Consider the following 24456-nt stretch of genomic DNA (forward strand, 5'->3'; position numbering starts at 1 on the left):
TCAGCCAATGTGTATTGGACGGGAATGAACCGGGACATTCAGCGATATGTTAGACATTGTCTTGTGTGCCAGCAAAATAAATATGTGGCGTTGTCTCCAAGAGGGTTGCTGTAGCCCCTTCCAGTTCCTTAGGGAAATTGTTTCTCCCTAAGGGCTCCACTCTCATTCCTTTGATGTTAAAAGAAGGACATGATGGACAGATTGGGGGCTACTCTGGGTTCCTCAAGACTTATAAGAGGATATCAGCCAATGTGTATTGGACGGGAATGAACCGGGACATTCAGCGATATGTTAGACATTGCCTTGTGTGCCAGCAAAATAAATATGTGGCGCTGTCTCCAAGAGGGTTGCTGTAGCCCCTTCCAGTTCCTTGTCAAATCTGGGAAGATGTATCCTTGGATTTCATTGAAGGGTTGCCCAAATCAGTGGGGAGGGATTCTATCTTAGTGGTGGTGGTCCGACTTAGTAAATATGGACATTTTATTGCTCTAAGGCACCCATTTACAGCAGCCAACATCGCAAGGATCTTCGTGAAGAAGATTGTCTGGTTGCATGGAGTTCCAAACTCGATCGTTTCCAATAGAGATAAAGTATTTGTCAGCCATTTTTGGGAAGAAATATTTAGGTTGCAAGGCACTCAGTTGAACAAAAGCACCTCATACCACCCTCAGTCCGATGGTTAAACTGAGGTCCTAAATCGCACTTTGGAGACGTATCTCCGATATTTTTCCTCCTCCAAACCCAAGGCGTGGTGCAGTTGGCTTCCTTGGGAAAAATATTGGTATAATACCTCTTATCATGTCTTCTCAAAACTAACTCCGTTTCAGATAGTCTATGGGTGTGAACCTCCCCCGTTGCTACGTTATGAGAAAGGGACCACGACGGTTTCAGCAATCGAGCAACAGTTGCTGGAGTGGGATGCTGTTTTGGAGGAGCTGCAGACCCAATTGCGGTGAGTGCAGGCAGGAATGAAGAATTTAGCAGATAAAATGCGACAAGACGTGCACTTTGAGGTCGGCGAACTGGTTTATGTGAAAATCCACCCCTACCGAGAGAAGATGTTGGCTGCTAGGGTGAACGAGAAGCTGTCACCGAAATTTTATGGGCCTTTTGCTGTGGAGAAGAAGATTGGGAAGGTGGCATACAAGCTATCCTTACCACCTTCCTGCGCGATCCACCCTGTCTTCCATGTCTCCTAGCTTCGTAAGGTGGAAGGAGTAGTGCAAGTGACGACATAAATTCCAGACCAGCTCACTGCCGAGCTAGAAATGAAGGTGGAACCGGAATTTTTGTTGGGAGTCAGGCCAAGTACCAGAAAGAATTTGAGAAACCTTGATATTTTAATCCAATGGAAGGGGCTGCCAGCCCTAGAGGCAACTTGGGAGCCCTACCATCAGATACAACAATAGTTTCCTGAATTTCACCTTGAGGACAAGGTGTGTCTCTTGGGCGGGAGTAATGTTAGGACCCCATCAGAGGCGTAAAAGGAGGGGGGAGTCAGGGGGGGAAAATCAAGGGTAGCCAAGGAAATTGACTAAGGGGCAGAAGAGTCCAAAGTTGGTTAGGGGTAGAATATTCCTTTACGTGGCTGCAACGGGATGATGAGAAGGTATATAAGGTGAGGGGAAAGGAGAGAGAAGGTGTGGAAAAATCTGGGCAATTGTTGTGGGGAGAGAAGGCCCTCTTGAATAGGCCGATTGGTTGTTTTTAGCTTTTACTCATCCTAGCAATTGCTGGGATCCTTGTAAACACTGATTCGTTCTACTAATTTAGTGTTGAATTCAATCCAAAAGAGTGAGTTTCTATCAAAAACTTAATATACTTTATGCCTCACATAACGAAAGTCAATGTGACCTCGTAATCTGTACATTGTAATTTGTCTTCAGCTATTTAATTTTGTTTACTAGAGCTGGCATTTTGGGGGTCCATGAGCGTAATTTGTTTATGCAGTTCATACAAATTAATAGAACCTTAAATGTAATTGAAGTCCTATCAAAATTTAAACCCACTCAGGCAGGAAACTTAATGGCTAATGCTTTGCTTTAGTCGCCTCTTAAGTGAAACTCAATGGACTCTTATGGGCTTTCTTTCTTTGTGATTTGTCTCGAGCCAGTGAGTTTTACCAAGGAGATCCTTGTTATTATCCTTATCAATGTGGAGAAGTTTTGAACTTGTAAACGACTCCAATTGAGCTCGACGACTACTTTAGACTCAAATGATAACTCGCAGTGTTGTTGCATGGAACGTCTGTCAAACGCATAGAATTCTCGACACTTCCAGTAAATAAAACAACAACAAACCAAGGCTTTATCCCGGTATGTCGGGTTGGCAACATTTCCAGTATATAGAGCTGGGAAAATGTTGAGCCTAATCACTCAGTTCACCTATGTAGTTGATGCTAAAAATCTTCAAAATAATGCAAGTAGTAGGTTTTAGATATGAAATTTCTTAAACGACAATCCAATGACTACCAGGAGTCACTGATGTCATTATAGTAGTATCTATCTTATCAATTCTGTGAGAATAGCCATATTTCTATTCTCAAAAGAACTAAGGCCTCATTAATTCTTTTCAATGAAGGAGCCAATATAACTGGTTTATTTATTCATTTTTCAGGCTTCTCGAACTTTGGAAGTTTTATTTGATTTACCTGATCTTCTTCCTCAGAACCTCAAGCGCAGACTGGGAAGTGCAGTAGGCAATTGCCTGAATTGTGACCATTGGATTCACTCCTAAAGCCGTAGGAAAGACACTCGAATCTGCCACAAACAGCCCCTCTACCTCCCATGTCTCCCCCATCTGATTAACCGCTGAGCACTTGGGGTCAATCCCCATTCGGCAACTCCCCATCTGATGCGCCGAGCATATTGGTGTTAGGAGATCTTTCAATGGCCTGGAACTCTCCTCCTTGACAAACCTGTCAAACTCATTCGAACTTACCTCTTTCACTTTTAGGGTCTTTCCCTTGAGATGATGAGTTCCAATTTCTTCGGCTCCTGCTGCTGCTAGTATCCTCAAGACCTTCTCTAATCCCTTCTGTAGATTGTCTTCATCAATGCTGCCCATCCGATAACTGATAGAGCTTGGTGAAAGGACCTCCCCTGATCCTTTATCTCTTGCCAATGCAAATACATGGGCAGTTCTTGAAAACTTGCACATCCGTTTTTTAATATCAATACCAGAAATCCATGGAGTGAGAACAGAGAACATACCAGGGTGCAATGAGGGTGTCTGAATTACGGCACCATAGGCAGATGTTTCAAAATTTGCAACGACTGTTGACATTGCCGTCATTATCCCTCCTTCATAGCTCTTCTTGTATGGTTCTGGCCATGAATTGGAGGAAGGCGTTTCCGGGAAGAGCCCCCAAGCCATCGTGACAGGATGGAGATGGAGGTTCCTGCCAATGTTTCGATTCTTTAGGCCGCTCCTTCTCAGCAGCGGTGGAGTACTGAGAGCACCGCAAGCAACAATACTTACCTTAGACTGAACAATGTAAGTTTCTCTCCTTCCATTACATTGGAATCTGAAAGCAACCCCCGTTGCAATGCTTCTATCTCTTCCTTTCTTTTGCTTGTGCAGCACTTTTATGGCCTCGCAGCCTGGAAGAATCAAACCATTGCCTGAATTCACCAAGTCCACTAACCAGGTCTCTGAGGTACCTTTCTTTCTTCCATCTCTGCAGCCAAAACAACACCAACCACAATAGTGATCCGCGGATGCATTTCGAGGTATATCAGTCACTGGATAACCCAATTCATGACACCCTCTTCTCAAAACTGCATTATTAAATCCTTCATCTTTACATTCATCTTGAACCCCCATTCTCTTGCAGACAATATCCATCGCTTCTTCGTATACCCTACTGTCAAATAGTTCTAGCTCGTACTTTTCACTCCATTCCTTGCATACGTTCGTAGGCGTCCGAATTGAAGCCGACCAATTTATTGCGGAACCTCCACCCACAGTAGAACCTGCAAGTAGTACGACACCCATATCATCAGTTGCCAGCAACCCATTTCCCATGTACATTTGCTTCATACTTTTCCCTTCAAGAAGTGAAAGACTGCTTCTGGCATAATAATTCCCCTTCTCTAAGACCAGCACTTTGTAGCCAGCTTTTGCCAGTACCCCGGCAACAACACCGCCGCCTGAGCCTGAACCGATGACAACTGCATCACACTTGATGATCAAAGAAGGATTGAGTGAACTTGTTTTGCTTTTCCCGGGGGGAATTGAGACTGGAAAACCTGATCTCTGCAGTGTCTCTGCAACTATTTGTTTTGGGCTGTTCAGGTTAATGAGGCCCTTATGAAGAGGTCCAAAGAGATCTTCTTTGTTTGCGTCTTCTTCCTTTTCCTGATCTCCCGGAATTGAAGATGCCATTGCTTCTGATGTTTTTGCTTTCGGAGGATCTGTTTTCAAGTCTGGGTCTGGTCCAGGGTAGCCTATAGCTTTCCATGACAGGTTCTCACCCCTGTCGTTTACCTGTAAAGCAATGTTTAGCATTGTTGCTGGATGGAGGGGGATACCTAGCTAGAATAATTTTTGATATGTGAGGCAGTTTGTGTAATAATGCTAGATCTTGAACCTTTTCTTATTCTAGGTTAGGGGAAAATTTGGGTGATTGAGAACATAACATGCCATCTTCTGGCTTAACCGAGTTGGCAAACAGGTCTCCCAAGACATTCAAAAAAATTCCCGTTACAGTCATGCAACTTAATGTTATAAGTTCAGTTACTTTTAAACTTATAAATTGTATGATAAACGACCATTTAAATGAACATGATCATCAGGTGGTGTGGCTGTGGTTATCAACACTAGAGCCACTATCTTTGGTGATCAATTTTTTTTTCAAAGAGGAATACTTATACCTTGTTTGTTTATGAAAAAAATTATATAAGTTTTATGTGATTTAATAGTCGATATATATTTCAAACTGAATTAAAAAAAAATATAAATTTAACAATATATGTGCTTCGTGAGCTATTTCCACTCAAAAAGTATGTAAACAAAACAAATATTACACAAGTTTTTAAATCTGTTCAATTAAAAAATCACTAATGTTATCATTCAATTTGTTCCACCATAAGTTGTTTGTCAAATTTGGAAACACGGTTGGGGCTGTTCTTTTTAGGCAAAAATGAAGTATAATTTTGGTCAGCAATTATTATAGTGGACTGCAAGCTGAGGGTCCACTTACACATTACCGAGAGTGGCTCAAATGCCACCCCCAAAGTGGCCCATTGGCTGGTGAGTTGGGTTTTTCCAGACTTTGCTGTATTGTACTATAAACATTTATGCTGTAATAAAGGCCTCAACAACTCTATTAAACCAAACTAATAAAAATCCCTTTTAACTCATTATCCTACAAACATATATTTTTTTGAAGATAAAAGATATTTATTGTGTTTTACTTTTAATTTTTATACACTTTTATCGGTTGATTTTAAATCTATTATGTTTTGAAATATTTTACCCACTAATAAGAATGCATAAGAATTAAAAAAAAATATATGTATGTAATACACCTTACTATTTAGATTCTAATCCTATAAAAAAGATTCATTTTTTATACATTTGGTAATTGGGATTTTAGTGAATAACCAAACGATTACCAAAAAAAAAAAAGAAAAAAAAAAAGAGTGATATCACAAGAAGATAATTAAATCAAGTAACGTTAAAGAAGAAGACTTAATCAAATCAAAAGATTCAACATCTTTTCTAATTATCTTTCCTCCTACAAGAACCTGCAAATTAATTAATTTTAGAATGAATGATTATCTAATAGTATCATGTGGCATTTAAATTTTGTTTCCCTTTCTATCTAACCAACCCACTAACATTTGTAGCCCACTTAGTAGGATTAGATTCCTGACCATAAAGAAATAATTAGCTTTTGATGGTGATGGTGATAATTTTGAAATGATAGATTAATTATAAGGATTAATGTTCCCACAAGAATTGTTAAATCATAATTAATCAACAACAGTGAATTGTGGTTAACAAGTCCTTTTTAGGAATAGCCCCTAATCGTATCATCTTGTATATAAATTTTCTTTCACTTTCTATTTCTTAGAATCCACTAAAAATACCTAAAAATAAGATTAGGGTTTGTAAAGAAATGATTGGTCTAATACCTAAAAATAATTGGTCTAATACCTAAAAATAGGAGTAGGGTTTGTAAAGAAATGATTGGTCTAATACCTAAAAATAATTAGCCTTTTTTTTGTTTTTTTGTTTCTTGAAGCTTATGATCTATATAATTTTGAAATGATTAATTCAATCTACTCCTCACCATCTTATATGTAACTTCTGTTTGTCTTTTTATTTTTTATTTTCTATTTATACAACCCACTATCATCTGTAGCCCACTGCGATTAGGGTTTGTGCCGATGACAGAAAAAGACATCAGAAGAAGTGGAAAATCAAGAAGTTGACAGAAACCTGAGTGAAGAAAACAAGTAGAGTGATCATCTTGGAGCCCAGGAAGAGCATTCTGAGAAGAGAGAAGAAGCTGAAAGACCATGACCTCACTATTTCCTCCCTATTTTCTCGGGAAACTTTTGAAAACCTCTGGAAGAAAGGAAAATGGCTTGACAAGCTTCTTCTTCCACACAGTACGAACGTTCCAATCCACGTGGACAACAGCCATATTGCCAGCCGGATCAGCAGAAGCTTCGGATGCTGCAGCCTCTGCGTTATCATTTCTCCAACCTAGAACGAAACAAAGTTTAGCTGTGCTCACGTAACGAGATAAAGGGTTGGTATATATGGTATCGTTATTGTTGCACCTCTTGCGGAGTTCCGGCCATGGAGGATGAGGTCCGGTAGAATGTAGCGACGGCGTCAGGAGTTGTGCCGTCGTCGTCACCGCTGGGGAGGTCGACGGAGGGGAGGAAAGTGTCGCACAGGGCGGCGAGGACCTCCATCTGAGAAGAAGAGAGCGAGCTCCGGTGAGATCGCGTTGCTGGAGGACGAGCAGCGGCCACGCTGCCATTTTCTGTGACGGTTTGGCCCATTGATGGAGATTCAAGGGATACGAAATAGTTTGCTTGTGAGGGAGAGCTCCCTCTTGTTTGTTAATATAAGAACCTTTTTTAAGGCTCTGTTTGGGAGAGAGAATAACGAAATAATTTTTTTTTTTTTTTTGGGAATACATGAGATCGATGTTGTTATTCTTACCTTAAAAAATTATTAATTAAACTTCATTGCAACGTTGAGTCGTGTAAAACAAATTTGTTAAGGTTATAAATGTTATCTATAACCCATCAAAATAATTAATAATAATTATCCTATATATATATATATCTTTATATAAAAACTAATAAAAAGCTATGGACTGCCTTCGTCCCTTTTATCATTTGATAATCTCTTCTTATCTTTCCTTTACTTTTGCTTTATATCATCTCACTTTATCTTTTGGAAATAAAGATGATTTCAATGGACTCACCATAATGACTTGATTTGTTGTCTATATATATCTCACTTTGAGGAGTGTTGATTGATCGAATAGTAGTGATATCCAATTAAGCTCTATTTCACCACCTTGTGGGCCCTTTTCTTATTCTGTGGTCTTATTCATCAAGCTAGCTCGGACTGAGACATCAGCATCCATCGCTTTCTTACTTGGAATTATATATATATAGCTAGAAACAAGACACGTGTAGAGGCAGAGGAGAGAGAGAGAGAAAGAGCGAAAGTATTTTGAGTATTAAATGAAATTTAATTGTGCTCATTTTACTGATTGCGGGCTACAAATTGTGGTCGACCAACTCGGATGTCGCCATTTATATATTAGAAGGAATTTATTATTTTTAAATAAAAATTAAATAAAGATAATTTTAAAAAAATAACATCAATTCTCAAAAATGTTGTATTTAAAGCAAACATACAAATATAAGATTTTCATAAAAAATACCCGACATTTCCAAAAAAATGTTTAAAGCTAACCGAAATAGAATTATATAAATTTTAAAAATAAATTTTTTTTAAGAGTATTATAAGAATCATAAATTTTAGTAATTTTAAAAAGCATCTTATACCAAACATAATCTAAAAAGAAGAAGTCCAGTTGACGTTGATTATATATATATATATATATACTTTTTGTTTTTCTTGTAGGAGTAAAAGACTGAAGAATTAAGAATCATAAACTTTCAAACGTGAAATGGTTAAATGTTTCAATTTCCTTGAATGCCCATCCAAACTGGTAGGTTGAGTTTAATGGCCGTGGCCTGCAACTGTACGGACAATGCTGGTGATTGTATTTATATACACTCATGCACCCACCCAGCTGCATCCAAAATATATACAATCCCATATAAATATATATTGCATTGGTCCAGTCATGAAGCCACGGGGAAGGGTCCCTTTCCCTTTCATGAACCGCGCGAGGACTTGCCTTGTATGCACACAAATCAAACATGAAGACTTGTTAAAAGACATCAAGAAATCACTTGGATTGGCTATGAATCCACGGGGAAGGGTCGCTTTCATGAACCAAGGACTTGCCCTAAGTGCAGCGGTGAATTTATGTGTGAAAGTGCCCGCGATTGAGGGTAACCCATGATGAAATTTAAATTTTAAAAATAATTCTTCAATCCAGCTCAGTACTATTTTTTCCACCCTACCCCAACTTAAATTCTTAGATCCGCCCCTCCCTAAGTGCACACAAAAGAAATATGAAGACTTGTTGAGACATCAAGAAATCACTTGCATTGACGAACCAATAACTCATCTTAGATGTACGAGAATAAAACACGAAGACTAGTTAAGACATCTAAGGATTACTTGCATTGAAGAACCAAAGATTCCTCCTAGATGCACTTGGATGAAACAGGAAAACTCGCTAAGATGTCCAAGGATCACTTACAAAGACTACCTTTAAACACACGCGGACGAACATAAAAGACATGTTAAGACATTTAGGGTTCACTCACGACTTGCCCTGGATGAATGCAAGTGAAAACGAAAAATTGAGATAGCCCTATAACCAACACTAAAATTCGAAAAACAAGAATTAGCCACACCTCTAAAAAGGTGACAACCCTAGAAACTTGTTTACCTTCACCATCTTATAGGAAAAGAAAAGAATTCCACTAGAAGAATCTCTAGGAAAGACTTTTCGAGAAAGTCTTTAGACAATTGAAGGTCCTTTTAGGAAATGATAAGGAATAAAAACACAATCGTGAATTAGATGGACAAGAGATGAAGATCCATTGTGAGAAAGTTTAGGAGACAAAAAAATAAAAGATTGACATTGAGAAAATGAAAGAAACCCCTCGAGGGGGTCTCTTGGAGGAGGCAACCCAACAGTAAAAACGACTCTTCTTTCTAAGAAACCAAAATAAAAGAGTAAAGAGCAATTGATGTACATATATGTGGACAACACTATAAAAAAAAAAAAATATTTTTAGCTACAGAATTTAGATATGAAATTTATTTTCATTTTTAATGGAGACGGACGACTAAAGTAACAAAAATTTCTTTTAGAGACGAAATTTTTTTGTCACTAAATAAGATAGGATTAGTTGCGAAAAAATTCCATCTCTAAAAGTTTTTTTCCGTCAAACGCAGAATTAAAGAAGAAATTTTGAAAATTTTAATATGAATTTTTTCATTAGAGACGGAATTTTTTGCCTATAAATCTCTCTATCTATATATTTATATATGTTTGCCTTCATTTCTTTCTCCTTCTCATTTTCTCCTTTGCCTTCGCTTGTTCTTCTTCCTCACCTCATCCTCTGCCTTTGCCTGTTCCTCTCACCTGTCTCATCCTTTTCTTTTTCAACCAGCAATTGTGGCCGTCAGCTCACTTTCACCTTCATTTGTTTGTCCTCACCCTCTTTTCATTCGCCTTCAATTGTTCCTCTCCCTCTTGCCTATGTCTCCTTCTTCTCTTCTTCAGCCAACAGTGGTTGGTTGTAGTATTGCATTTGCCTTTATTTGTTTCTCTTCTTTATCATCTTCTCCTCTGCTTTCGCCTATTCAATTCTATTCTCTCTCTTTCTCTCTCGCTTGTGTCTCATTTTCCTCTTTTTCCCCTACTAGTAGCCATCGATTGAAGGCTTACATTCTTCTCATCTCATCTGATAATCCCTTCTCTCTCTTTCAACCACTAAATGTCGTCCTAGATGATGGCAACCAAAGTTTCTTCGATTTAAGGTAAGAATTTAAATTTCTTTGATTTTAATTTTCAAATCTCGTGAGATCCAACCATTGAATCGTTTTGGTTTTTGGATATCTTGTTCATCAGACCAAGGCCATTCCGATGATTGGTTCCAATCATCAGAATCACCTATGGATGGTGGCCGATAATGTTCTTTCAAAAACGATTAGCATTTTTCTTTTAAAAAAATAATTTTTAAATCTATTGAGATCCAATTGTTGGATCATTTGGTTTTTGGGTATGTTGGTCATCAGATCAAGACTATTCTAATGATCGGTTTCGATTGTCGGAATTTACCATGAATAGTGGCTGGTGATGTCTTTCCAAAAACACATAGCACTTTTTAAAAAAATTAAAATTTTAAAGTTCTTTTAGAAATGGAATAATTTTGTTGCTAAAAGAAAATAAAATTAAAACTTAATTTAAAATTTTTTAGCGATGGAATAATTTCGTCACTAAGTGAAAAAAAAAATTAAAATTAAAATCTTTTCCGTCGCTACAAGAAAAGAAAAGTAAATTCCGACAAAATAATTGAATTAAGAAATTCCATCATTAAAATTAAAAAATTGAATTATAAGTTTTAGCGACATCGCTATAATATAAATAATTTTTAGTAACAAAATTTAAAATTTTTCAGCGACGGAATAATTCTGTCACTAAAATAGAAGAAAATTTAAATTAAAGATGAAATTTTTTTCGTTTTTAATTTGAAATCGGGATATATAAAAAAAATTCTTCTAGAAACGAAAAATATTTCATCTTTAAATATAAAATTTGGCCAGTTTTGAGACCGATTATATAATAAAATTAGTGACAAAATATTTTTTTAAAATGAAAAAATTCAATCTCTAAATTAGAGGCAGAAGCAAAAATTAGTTAGCGTTGGGCTGGGGAAAAAATTTATTTCTAATTAGTTAGAGATAAATTTTCTAAAAATATATATATATTTTTTTGTAGTGCAAGGCCTAATAAAATAAAACGCAATGAGAGTTGGAGAGGAAAGCCCTTGAGGAAAACCCAGGGAGAGACCTTAAGAGAAAATATATGGGGGTAAAAGGATTCCCCCATTAAATCCGCATCGGTGTAGTGGCGAAGTTCACAAAAAACAAGCCACAAAACCTAAAGATAAAGCTTAAGGACCAAAACGAAAAGTCTGACATGAAATGGCCCTAATAGACCCTCTTGACATAGGGGTCCCTGGAAGAGTCTCAAATGACTCCCAATGATAAGAGCTTGCAAAGAGCTATAAAGTCTCCTAGACAAGTCTACCGTAGGGTGCTCTCAGAATCAAAAGTGCAAACATACACCTCCGAAATTGCCTCCTTGCACTGCAGAAAGGATGAGGATTATAGGATCTTTAAAAAAATCGGTGCATCGTGAAAATCGGTCAAATTAAATCAAACCAAATCAAATTGATCGATTTTTTTTTTTGCTGTCCAAAAAGGTTTGGTGGTTGTACAAACCGCACGATTTACGGTTTGTATAATTGGCGGTTTGGTTTAAAATCAAATCGCTCAAGAAAATATAAAAATAAAAAATAAAAAATATATTATTATAAAAATCACCCCAACAGCTCCTACAACCCTTATTATTATAAAAATCACCTTGTACTTTTATAATAATATATAACAAGTTTATAATAATATATAATTATTATAATTGCTAACAGATTATAATAGTTTATAATAATATATAATTATTCTTTTTAATATTTTTATAATATATTATATATTGTCAATAGTTATTTTTAAACCGTGATAAACCACATCAAACCAGACCGCAAATGCAGTGCGATTTGATGCGATTTGGCCGCACCCAAATCAGACCGTGGTATGATTTTATCAAAAAATCACACTAGCGGTTTGGCTTGTTTGAAAATAGTTCAGACCAACCAAACTGCACCGTTAACACCCCTATTATTTATAATAGCCCAAATCTTAGTTAATTTTAAAATATTATAAAAGATTATCATAAATCTTCTATCTCAATTATAAATCAGTGAACCTTTATTCTAAAAATATATGTTAATAATATTAATTCTAGAAATCTATAACTTTTTTTACATTCTATATCTTACGAGAATTTGACTTAATTTTCTTAGCGTTTGTGTGACGAATATCTTAGATTATTTTTTATCTTAGTGACTTGAAGCCAAATTTCTTGACATAAAATTTAAATTCAATAATACAAATACAGTGACTTATTTAAATATTCCCAAAATAATAACTAATTAATTTGTCTGCAATAAAAATAAAGCGAGTTAGGGGCAGTTGGCCCATTTATTTACGTCCAAATAATACTGTTTTAAGCTCCCTACTACTATTTGCTCTTCTTCCTGCTCAGAACCTCAAGCACAGTCTGGGCAGTGCAGTACGCAATAGCCTGAACAGTGACCATCGGATTCACTCCCAAAGACGTTGGAAATACGCTGGAGTCCGCCACGAACAGACCCTGCACCTCCCACGTCTCCCCGTTCTGGTTCACCGCCGACCACCTCGGCTCCGACCCCATCCGGCAACTCCCCATCTGGTGCGCCGAGCATATCGGCGTCAGCAGGTCCTTCAGTGGCCTCGAACTCTCCTTCTTTACGAACCTCTCGAACTCATTCGAGCTCACTTCTTTCACTCTCAGCCTCTCGCCACTCCGATGATGCGTCCCGATTTCCTTTGCTCCCGCGGCTGTAAGTATTCTCAACACCTTCGGCACAAGAAACACGATAAGTAGTGATAAACCTCTACAAAAGATGAGATACGAACACTAACATTAATTCCCGCCAGACCAACATCCCCGTTTGATTGGGCAATGGGGTGAAATGCTCTTTCTATCCTTACTTAGGCATTTTAATGTCTAAAACCAAGCCCAAGCAAAGACAGACCAGTTATATATATATTTCACCCAATACCCTTATAAGTGATCAATTTATCGAAAAAATAAAAAGTTAAATTGATCGCGTGCTCTTTTGAAGTTTAGTTTTTTAGTCCAAAAGAGTCAGAGTGAGCATCATTATTTTAAGGATAAACCAAATCTACTCAAAAATCACAAAATTAAACTCAAACTAATTCCCAAGATAACAACCACCACCTTTTCTAGTCCCTTCTGCAGATTCTCTTCGTCAATGTTGTCCATCTGATAGCTGATTGAGTTTGGCGAAATCACTTTTCCTGATCCTTTATCTCTGGCCAATGCAAATATATGGGCAGTTCTTGAAAACCTGCACATTCGCGTCTTCATATCGGTTCCAGAAATCCACGGCATGACGATTGAGAACATGCCGGGGTGCAGTGACGGCGTCTGAATCACGGCGCCGTAGCCGGACTTATCGAAATCCGCGACGACGGTTGACATCGCCGTCATTATCCCACCTTCGTAGCTCCTCTTGTCTGGTTCCGGCCATGGATTTGTTTCCGGGAAGTGGCCCCAGGCCATTGTGACAGGATGGAGATGGAGGTTGCGGCCGATGTTTCCATTCTTCAGGCCGCTCCGTTTCAGCAGCGGCGGTGTACTGAGAGCGCCGGCGGCGACAATGGTGATCTTTGATTCAACGATGCAAGTTTCTTTCCTTTCTGCATGGAACAAAATATTGACATTAATACAATATTGAGATAGATAATAAATTACATGGACTTTCACGGTCATTTTTTTTTTATTTTGATTTTTTTATAAGGAATTTAATAGGCATAGACTTTGAGCCTAATTTACCTTAAATCTATAAGGATTTTGTTACTTTTACAGACAGGCGCATAGAGAGCCACAGACACATGGGCAAATAATTAAAATACTACTTACTCCTTTTTTTTTACAAATTTACTCCTTTTTTTTTTCATGACTGTCTTCTCTTTTTTCTTCTCATGATCGTCTCCAACAATCGCCTATCATGGCCTTCGTCTCGCGCGGATCAACCTTCGCTACATTCTCCCTTTTCGCAAAGAATGTAACAACGATCGACATGCAAGATGAAAGGCCATCATAAACAATTACTGATGACAGCCATGGGAAGGGGGAGAGAGAAGATAGGAGAAGACCATGCAATTTTTGGGTAAAGGGAGAGAGATGAGAGGGAAGGGCAGGAGCGAGAAGTATTTTTGTCATTTGTTATTTTTTATTTTTTTTTAACTTTTTCTATTGCGCAAAATGTACTGTAGCGGGTCCAATCTATAATAACATTTGATAAATTGTACTAATTAAGATTTAGATTATAAAAATTTAATCCAAAAATTCTAATTAATTTGGACGATGCGATGATGATGAATACCCACCTCCATTATATTGGAATTCGAAAGCAACACCAGTTGCAATGCTTCTATCTCTTCCTTTCCTTCTCCTGGTGAGGACCTTCACGGCCTCACAGCCGGGAAGAACTGCGCCGTTGCCGGAATCCACCAGGTCCACCAGCCAAGTCTCGGCGCCGCCTTTCTTCCTCCCATCTTTGCAGCCGAGGCCGCACCAGCCGCAGCAGTGATTGGCAGCCGAATTTCGGGGAATGTTGTTCACCGGATACCCCAATTCTTCACACCCTCTTCTCAAAACCGCATTGTTAAACCCTTCGTTCTCAACTTCAGATTGAACTCCCATTCTCTCGCAGACAACTTCCATGGCTTCTCTGTACAGTTTGCTCTCAAACAGCTCAAGCCCGTATTCCTCACACCATTCCTTGCAAACGTGTTTTGGTGTCGAAATTGAAGCCGACCAATTTATGGTGGAACCTCCGCCGACAGTTTCTCCGGCGAGGATCACAACTCCGGCATCGTCAGTTGCGAGTAATCCATTTCCCATGTACATATGATTCATCGTTGGTCCTTCAAGAAGCGAGAGATTGGCTCTGGCAAAGTAGTTTCCTTTCTCCAAGACGAGCACCTTGTAGCCGGCCTTTGCTAGAACGCCGGCGACGACGCTTCCACCGGAGCCGGAGCCGACGACAACCGCATCGCATTTGACGATTAACGATGGGCCAGGATTTGTTTTCCCATCAAGAATAGCGGCCGGACAGCCTAATCTTCGAAGACTTTCAACAACCAGTTGTCGTGGATTACTGTTCAGATGAATGAGGCTGTCAGTTAGAGGGCCATAGATGGGTTCTTTGCGAACAAGATCTTCGTTTTCAGGGTCATCTGATCTCAAAAATCCAGTTTCTTTCGATGTCCTGCATTTTCGAGTTACGGTTTTCATGAAGTCTGGGTCTGGTCCGCAGTAGCCGATGGCCTTCCAAGACAGGTTTTCGCCATTATCGTCTACCTGAAAATAATTAATAATATCGTATTGCTTGGCACGTAATCAAATGCATATATTGTACCGAGATATATTTGGACACAAAATTTTAAGTCATACTATCCTTAAAGAGGGAGTTTTACGGGTGATGTTATCACGATAAATTTGCAATATTCTTTTCTCTCTTTTCCTCTCTTCTCTCTTTTCTCTTCGGCAACTACACATCTCTCTCATTTTCCCTTTAGCATTACCTCTCACAGCTTTCCTCTCATCGCCCGTCGTTATATCCTCGCACTCACCGTTCATTGCCCGATGCATCCTCGTTGGCTAGGTGAGAGACGAGAGGCAAGGCGTTGACCGTTGGCCAAGCGAGGATACGACGGGCGACGAGGGTGAGGAAGGCGGCGATTGGCAACGGACGGTGCTAAAGAAGGAGGAGAGGCGAGAGAGAGGAGTAAAATAGTCATTGAGAGAAGAAAGAAATGGGCAAAATGATCTTTTTAAGTCACTTATAAATCCATCAATAAAAACTCTATATGTACAAATAGTATTATTCTAATTTTAATATTTTGCTTATATACAAGTAATTGGCGTGATGATTATTCACATTAATATTGATGAGAAGTATTGTGCTTACTATAGTTATGTTTAATTGAGGAAAATCAGAGTTTTCGTTTTTTAGCTAGGTGTAACATAAGTTTTAAAAACAACAATAATATAAGTCTAATCTCTTTGGATGATCGTCTTTGTGCGATTCCTGCCACTCATATCCTCAATATCGATAGAACAGATAAATTATAAGTGAAAACTTTACTTTACTAAACATGATAAGAAATCAAATTCATAATCTACTATTACGAATCCCAACTTATCATACGTGACCCAATAAAAATTCTCTTAACCAAATTAGTAGTAGCATTTGCTTTTGCCGATCATGGAGGGGAACTTCCTATTTGACCCTCCCTTGTCCGCTTGATCAGTAAAATTATCATTGTCTATAAATATAATTGGTCACATAAATTTTAACCCTTTGAATTTTTAGTTTACTCGTAGTTATATATATAAAAATCATATAATTATGTCTAAGAGACAATATGGTGCCACACACATTTTATATACTATTTAGACAATTTCTATCTATGATTTTAATTTTTAAGAAGTTGTTATAACTCATAATATATACTAATTGTGATTAAACTATATTTTTTTTTCTAAATAAATCAACTTTTAAGTAAGACAACCTAATCAAAACCCAAAACTTAAACCCTTGAAGTCCAATGGAAGAATCCAACACAAAATGAAACAAAATACAAAATCAACGATCGTCCTCAACTCTAACCCGAAAAGATACAAGCAAACAAAAGAAAAGTTTTAGATGAATCGACACTTGAACAAGATTATTCTTATAGTAATCAAACTTTCTTAATTATGTATACATAATACGTTTTACATCAATTAATTGATGATAGAGAATTGATATGTTATCTGCATTGGATTGCTAACCCTAAACCCAATTTCCCTACCCCGTATAGGGCCACAGGCACCCCCCAAATTATCCCCACATATATATAAATATTTTTATATTTTTTAAATATTATTATAAATTATTACTCATATTCAATTAAAATTATAGTTATTTTAATAATTATAACTATATCATAATTAATAATTTATTTACTTTTTAATCATAATAAAATTTATACCCATTTATATTTTTTTAATTATGTTTGCCAGATAAGAGTGTAATCAAATCGATCAAATTATTAAAAAAGACTTAACATGATTTAATTGGGAGGAAGGAAGCAAAATGAGCAATTTAATTGGAGAGAGTTTTAAGACCTATTATTGGCTGAATTACGTCAGTATCAGGAAACATAAATGGCTAAGTTACTCAATTTAAATAATTTAATTAGTTTCAATTTAATATTTTTAATTTTTCAATCTGTTCCAATTGACCATCTATTCAATTAAATTGGTTTAATTTTTTTTTAAAAAAAATCCAATTTGTTTAGTTTGAATAATTCAATTAATTTCACCCCTTTCCCTCCAAAAAAATCACATATGTTAAGTCTCTTTAAATAATTTGATTGATTCGGTTACACCCTTATTTGACAAACACAATTAAAAAATATGAAATTTTATTATGATTAAAAAAGTAAATAAATTATTAATTATGATTATAGTTATAATTATTAAAATAACTATAATTCTAATTGAACAAGAGTAATAATTTATTTAGATAATAATTTATAATAATATTTAAAAAATATAAAAATATTTTCATATATATGTATGTATGTGTATATGTGGTGATAACTGGTTGGTTGGGGGGAATTGGGTGGTGGTGGGGTTTGTGTCTAGATATAAGGAGTAATATAAAGTTGTTCAACGCGAGTAACATGTCAGTTTTCATTAATAAAACGATATAAAACGTCCACCTAGCATATATATATGTATATAGTTATGCACTAAGATAAGGTAAGTGTTGAAGCAAGCCCATAAAGGGATAATACTTGGAAAAGTTATATAAACGTGAAGTTTTAATGCTTTATGTTTCACTTGATATAATTAATCATCAGAAAATCGTCCTTGCAGGTGAGTAATCATAGTCACATTTTCCACAATAATTTGAGCCACCTAACTGTGGGCACGGGGTCTAATCCACCTTGAACAATGAAATCTAATTGATTGTTAGGTATTGCTTTGGCCTGCAGCCTTGTGTTCTGGACCCAATGCAGATAAAGAGATGAGTCAGATGTGGACAAATTAATTAGCTAGCTTGGCGGGCAGTGTTTGCTTGCTGTTGCTGCAAGCCTGCAAGTGACTATGAAAGATAAAGGTGCTCACATTAACTAATTCGGTCCCCGAAGATGCAAAAACTGCAAAGGCCAAAGTGCCTACGTGTTTCTGCTCTCTCCATGTTTTAATTTTGAAGTATCGGCAATATATACAAACTCGATAATCGAATCGAATTTCATTTGATAATAAAGTCTAATCAAACTTCATTATCAATCGTCGAGATATGAATCATGAAACCCGATCAGATTTCATCTCGATTAAGTTTTATCATAAGATGAAATCCGACTTACCGGACTTTATCTTGGAATAAAGACCGATCAGACTTTATCATAAAGCCTGACCAAACCTTATCATCAGCTTCATTCATAGACAATAAATTATGCTAGGACATTTTTAATACCTTATTGAATAGTGTATGTACTCAACGAACACCTGCATCCGATTGAGCACTTCATTAAATGATATGTAATTAGAAGGGCCCCTTTCCGACGAGAAGAAAAGGATCGATGGTGATGCAAAATGAAGTTTGAGATTAAAAATAGGAAATTGATGATATATATATATATATATATTTAGATATATATAAGTAAAGCTCAAAGTACGTACCTGAGTGAAGAAGACGAGTAGAGTGAGGATCTTGAAGGCGAAGAAGAGCATTCTGAGGTGAGAGATGAAGCTGAGTGACCATGACTTCACTATCTCCTCCCTCTTCTCAGCCCTCACCTTCGCGAACCTCTGCAAGTATGGGAAATGGCTCGACAAGCTTTTTCTGCCACACAATATCAACGTCCCAAAGCATGTCGACAGCAGCCATATCGCCAATCGGAATAGCACAAGCTTTGGATGCTGCAACCTCTGCGTTATCATTTCTGCTACCTGCAATTCATCACTCAAATAATAGAAACAAAAAACATTTTTTTCTTGATATGTACATATATATAATGCCACTATATATGAATATGTGTATGAGCCACAATAATGTTACATGCGTATACATGTTCAAGTGCAAGTTTCCTGACCAACTTTGTTTGTCATTAGAGGTATTAGTCACTAGCATAAGGTTCTATATACCTCGATTTTAGGAGTAAAGAATTTAATAATGTTACCACTAAAATTAAAATGGGTATTCTGGTTCGTCTCATAAACTATATATGTTTGAGAGACAAAGACTTAGATCTTGCGAGTCAAACCTAATAGGCAGAATAACTTTTACATACAAGTGTTAATGGAAACTCGAACTTATCCATTTTACTTGAGAAAAAGTTATGAAAAGTTGATATGTTTTAAGGGATGATCCATCATAGAATGTGAAAACAGTGGCAAAGTGAGCTGAAATTCACCCTTTTCTTGTTGAGAATTCTGCAACCATTTCCCCTTTCAGAAAATGATAAAAGTTTCAAAACCGATTCTGAAATGGAAGTGATTTAGAATCATTTGAAACTTGTACGCAAGTGTTCTCGGAGTTTATAGAAAACTAAAACAACAGGGAGATTGTTCTTTAGGTTACTGACCCCTTGTGGAGTTCCAGCCATGGAGGCCGAAGTTCGATAATACGCAGCGACGTAGTCGTCGGAAGTGTCGCCGGAGATGTTGACGGCGGGGAAGAAGGTGTCACAAAGAGCCGCGAGAGACTCCATCTGACCGCCGGAGAGTGAGCTGCCGCGAGTTCGTCTTCCTTCTCCGGCGCCACATGAAACCACTGCTACGCCTTCTATGAATCCATTTGCTGCCGCACTATTTTGCTCCATTGTTGAGCAGAAGAGGTGTTGACGATGAGATGAGATCTGCATCTGGTGCTCTTTTAATATTGGCAGTCTCTTAGAAGCTTTGAATATAAAACTTGAGTCGATAAACCTACAAGTCAAATTTAACTAAGTAATTTCTAATAAAGACTTAGCATGTTTTAGGTGTTTTAATTAATATGGGGTCACTACCATATAGGTGCGCGTTTCAAAAGTATTTTGAAAATTTAAATTTGAGAGGGTCACTACCATATGAAATATTTGATTTGAGTACGCTAGAAATTAAAGAGAATTTTTTTTTATATCATTGGAATCGAAGAAAGCCCTAGTACTTAAGTCTCTGATAGAGATCGTCACCTTCTCTCCTATAACCTACGGTTCTGGCCAAATCGACAACAACTAGAGATCAAGTAATAAGCCCAGGTCAAAGAAGACTCATACCCATGGCCCCTCATGTAGCAATAGCTGATTCGAACAACACTGCCTAGGATTCGAATACACAATTTTGACATACTTAATACTTGAATTTCATGCGCTTGACCACATGAATTATCCTGAGAGGTTTAAAGGTTTAAAAGTGACGTAACGTGTAGCATGTGTGTGAAAAAAAATACACCAAAATAAACATTTGAAAGAACAAAGTTTAATGATTGAAGCTTAACTTTTAAGAACACGCAAAAATAAGACTGTTTTGCTAAGAAAAGTCAAGTAGGTTGACGAAATTTGTATTGAGAAAAACTTATTATAAACTCTAGATAAAAGGCATATTTATAGTGTTAATTTGACTAATCTAAATCTATCTAATATTTGTAACTAAAATCTAACTAGAATAAAATTATTTAACTAGAATTCTAATAAAAATAAAACCTTAATCAAATATGAATTAGAATTTTAAATCAAGTAAAATCCTAAAATCTTAATCAAATATGAAGTAGAATTTTAAAACATATGAAGTATTAAAATATTGTTTGCTACTATTCTGATTTGGTCGGAATAGTCTTGGGTTGGGTCTTGAATATTAATGACCGCATCAAAAAAAGGAAAAGAGTTTGTGGCACCTAATTCCATATTGTAACCTATTGAAGAGATTTTGAATATAAAATTTGATCTCATATACTTATAAGTGACATATTTGACTAGCATTTTTAGATAGACTCATATGCTGCTATAAGTAGAGTGGTTAAGATTTTTGTAACATGCATTAAAGAATAATTTTTCATTTAATGAAATTTTATTTTTATATTGAGTCAAATATAAAATTATTAATTTAGGCAATAAAATCATAGCCATATATATAATATATAAGAGGTCTCATCTCATCAATGTATAGGGTTTACAGGTATTCCTCATTTAAGAAGTTAGTTCAGGGGAGCCCTTCACATTAAAGAGCCTAATCATGCTAACTGGGAAATAAAATAACAACTTGGATAAAAGAAAGTTATCATACAAAATTTTTGTATCAGAAGACAGAAATATCTTTGTAATCATGACATTTTATTAGAAATATAAATAAATAAATACTTGTCAACCATATTATTATAAATAAAAAATTTGTATATTATTACCTCAACTAAGTAAATGCAGGTATGGCAACCCTTGTTGCTATGAGATTTAGGATCAGGGTAATTTTTTTGAGGTAATTATTCTTTTATCTATAAAAACTTATTGTAATTTAGTTGGTTATATATATTTAGTAAGTTTATCGTAAGATTTACAAGGTTAGAGATAGTTTTGTTGTGGTACTAACTTTAATACACAAAGTGAGTTAGGATGCTGAGATTTATCTCATAAGTTTTTAGAGTCAATTATCTTGAGTTGGAGGTAAATCCGTCTAACCAAACAAAGATAAGGCTAGGCTTGAATTCTCGAGAAGTAAAGTAAGTCTAGATACTTGAATTTATCTTTAATATTTTCATACATGCTTAGTTACATCAGGTTAGTAGAAAAATTCATCAAACCAGTTGAACTTAATTATCTCAGCCTAACAGTAAAATTGTGAGGTCAAAATTGTCTCTAAATCTTTTGAGATCAATTATCTTGGGTCGCACCAATAAATATCAAGTTTTATGGGATTAAGATCTAAGAGTCAGTTTAAAACTATGCCAAAGAATACGTGTCATCTCTCTATCACTTGTTAATAAATAGATACACAAGACAAAATAAGAGTGGATGATTTTCAAGTTAGTGGTTGGTAGGTGGAGAAAGTCTCTATGCTTGTCGGCAATGTACAGATAAATGTTGTAAGAGAAGGAAAACATTGTACCAAAAAGAAACGTACAAATAAATGGATTGTAATAGGCAGACAATGTTGTTTGACAAAATTGAAGTAATTTGGGATACAAGGTTGCCTTTTTAGTTGGCAAGAGTTAGTACAAAGATGAATCAGAATATGTAAGGACCTGTTTGGTAGGCTGCGGCTGCTCATTTTAAGTTAATTTTCAGCTATCGTCTTTACCATTTTGACAATAAAAATAACAAATGATGTCTGGTCAGTAGAGAGGGGTCAGAAATTTTAAGAAAGTGACATTAGCTTGGCAGTGAGAACATAGAATATTATGTACATGTGTCGTTATGCAGCATGCAGCTATTAGAGGTGCCTAAATTTAAAATTATGAGATGGGCTAACCTTAGTTTTTTTGGGTTTAGATTGTTTGATTTGTGAGTTGGGCATTTAATGTGACGATGGGCCCCGAATTGGGCGAAGCCCGTGTCTCTCCATTGGTGAAAAAGGGCCCAAGGATGATGATTTATATCTTTGTATTGCTTGTAACATAGGGAAAAAAAGACCTAAAAGAGATCATGCACACATATAGGATAAAGATGCTTATAGTATGCCCCTAGAATGAGAATCGGATAAATAATATGTCGGTGTCTATTCGATGGGTTATAAATTTGATCATCACTTTACGCAAGGGCTAAAGACCCAACTTACAATTTACTTCTCCTAACGTAATTGAGAACACGAGAGTCATACAAGAGCGGTCATCTCAAGATGCATGGAGCATGGTTGGAATGGAACTAAATATTTTAGACAAAATATATATTTTAATCTTTGTAGTTGTACATTTTAATTATTTAAATATTTAAACTTTTATTATTCTAAAGACACCCTAAACTTGCAATTTGGAATCAACTGCATTCTTGAACTTTTTTATTATTTTAATTATACCATTGAATTCATTATTTTCAACAAATTTTTGGAAGTGTGCAATTAATTCAAAATTGTATAGTTTAAAAATATAATTGAAACAACAAAAAATTTAAAAGTGTAATTGACTCAAAATTGCATAGTTCATGAGGGTTTTTAAAATAATAAAAAATAAAATATTTAAATAAAAAATATGCAAATATAAGGGATAAACTTTGTATTTGACCAAATATTTTAAGTTGAATAGAGGTAAAATTCACATGCAAACTCTTGTATTTACGCGTTATGTGCATAAATATAAATGTTTAATTTGATTCAGATTAGATATCACAGTGTAGATATATAATGAAGAAAAAAACAGAAATGGGATTAATAAGAAATATATATCTCAAATCAAAATTGTCACCACCCAAAGAGATGTATATATTATTTGGTCTAGAAGTTTGAATTTCATTCTTTTAATATTTTTAAATAAATACCTATGGCGTTATTAAGTAGCTTTCTCTTTTTTTTCCTATTAATATATGAAAAGTTACATGAAATATTCATAATAAGAAGTGATGTGATCCTATAATCTTATATTTTTGTATATAAGAAATGGATCGTAACTTGTGTTATAAATTTGGATCGAACATAAATCACAATCAAACTATCAAACAAACAAACTGTAATACCCGAGAATGATTTGAGGTCATAAATAATATTTGATGAAGGGCATAAATGGACTTTGTGGAAAATAAGACTATAGGGTACACTAATGCAACTTTGGACGATCGAATTAGTCAGAGGGAATACCCTGGACCCTAGATAGCCAAGGAAAATGGTATAGTATCGACAAGTAATACGAGTTATGATTTTAGGCATCAAAAGAAGTTGGATCGGGAACGGTTCCCGGTACAGCTAAAAAAAGGCAATTGTGATTTAGGCTGAAATACCGAATTATCGTACGGGGCATCCGGGACGTCAATGGAACCCCAAGGAAGTTCATATTTGGCATATAGAGTAACCCTTTAGTAGTTTTTGGAAGAAACAAAAGGGTTTGTAGCTAAAACGAAGATTCGGGCCTAAGTGCAGTTTTTTTCGAAATTGACGGAGGGAGATCGAAACGATATTTTTTCGGAATTTTAAAGAGAGTGTTTTGGGATATTTCAAAGGGTTATAAAGGTCTTTAAAGAGAAGTTCAGTTTTTGAGCCGGGGGCAAAATCGTAATTTTTGAGGTTGGGGGTAAAAGTGTAATTTACCGAAAAATTAGGGGCATTAGCGCAATTAGTCCATTTTTCAGGGACTAAAATGCAATTAAGAATTAGCCCGGGGACCATGTTGAAAAGGGTCTAAGTGCAATTATCCAAAAGTTCGGGCCAAAGTGTAATTCTTGAAATCTTTTTACTAG

The 24456-nt window shown here is 36.1% G+C and overlaps 2 protein-coding genes across 2 annotated transcripts; both read right to left on the reverse strand.

Annotated features, from left to right (window-relative positions):
* Positions 1–2532: 2532 nt before the first annotated feature.
* On the reverse strand, positions 2533–7068 carry LOC127813092 (long-chain-alcohol oxidase FAO4A-like). Its single transcript, XM_052353845.1, has 3 exons — positions 6795–7068; positions 6448–6717; positions 2533–4488 (listed from the first exon to the last, which is right to left on the reverse strand). The coding sequence occupies exons 1-3, from the start codon at positions 7020–7022 to the stop codon at positions 2647–2649; spliced, it is 2340 nt and encodes a 779-aa protein (XP_052209805.1). The 5' UTR covers positions 7023–7068; the 3' UTR covers positions 2533–2646.
* A 5250-nt stretch (positions 7069–12318) lies between these two features.
* Positions 12319–20022, reverse strand: LOC127813783 (long-chain-alcohol oxidase FAO4A-like). The gene is made up of 5 exons (XM_052354927.1): positions 19687–20022; positions 18782–19051; positions 14428–15403; positions 13253–13734; positions 12319–12868 (listed from the first exon to the last, which is right to left on the reverse strand). Exons 1-5 carry the CDS (start codon positions 19963–19965, stop codon positions 12491–12493), a joined length of 2385 nt encoding a protein of 794 aa, XP_052210887.1. The 5' UTR covers positions 19966–20022; the 3' UTR covers positions 12319–12490.
* Between the last annotated feature and the right edge of the window lie 4434 nt (positions 20023–24456).

The sequence above is a fragment of the Diospyros lotus genome, chromosome 11 (genome assembly GCF_014633365.1).
Source record: "Diospyros lotus cultivar Yz01 chromosome 11, ASM1463336v1, whole genome shotgun sequence".
NCBI classification, from domain to species: domain Eukaryota; kingdom Viridiplantae; phylum Streptophyta; class Magnoliopsida; order Ericales; family Ebenaceae; genus Diospyros; species Diospyros lotus.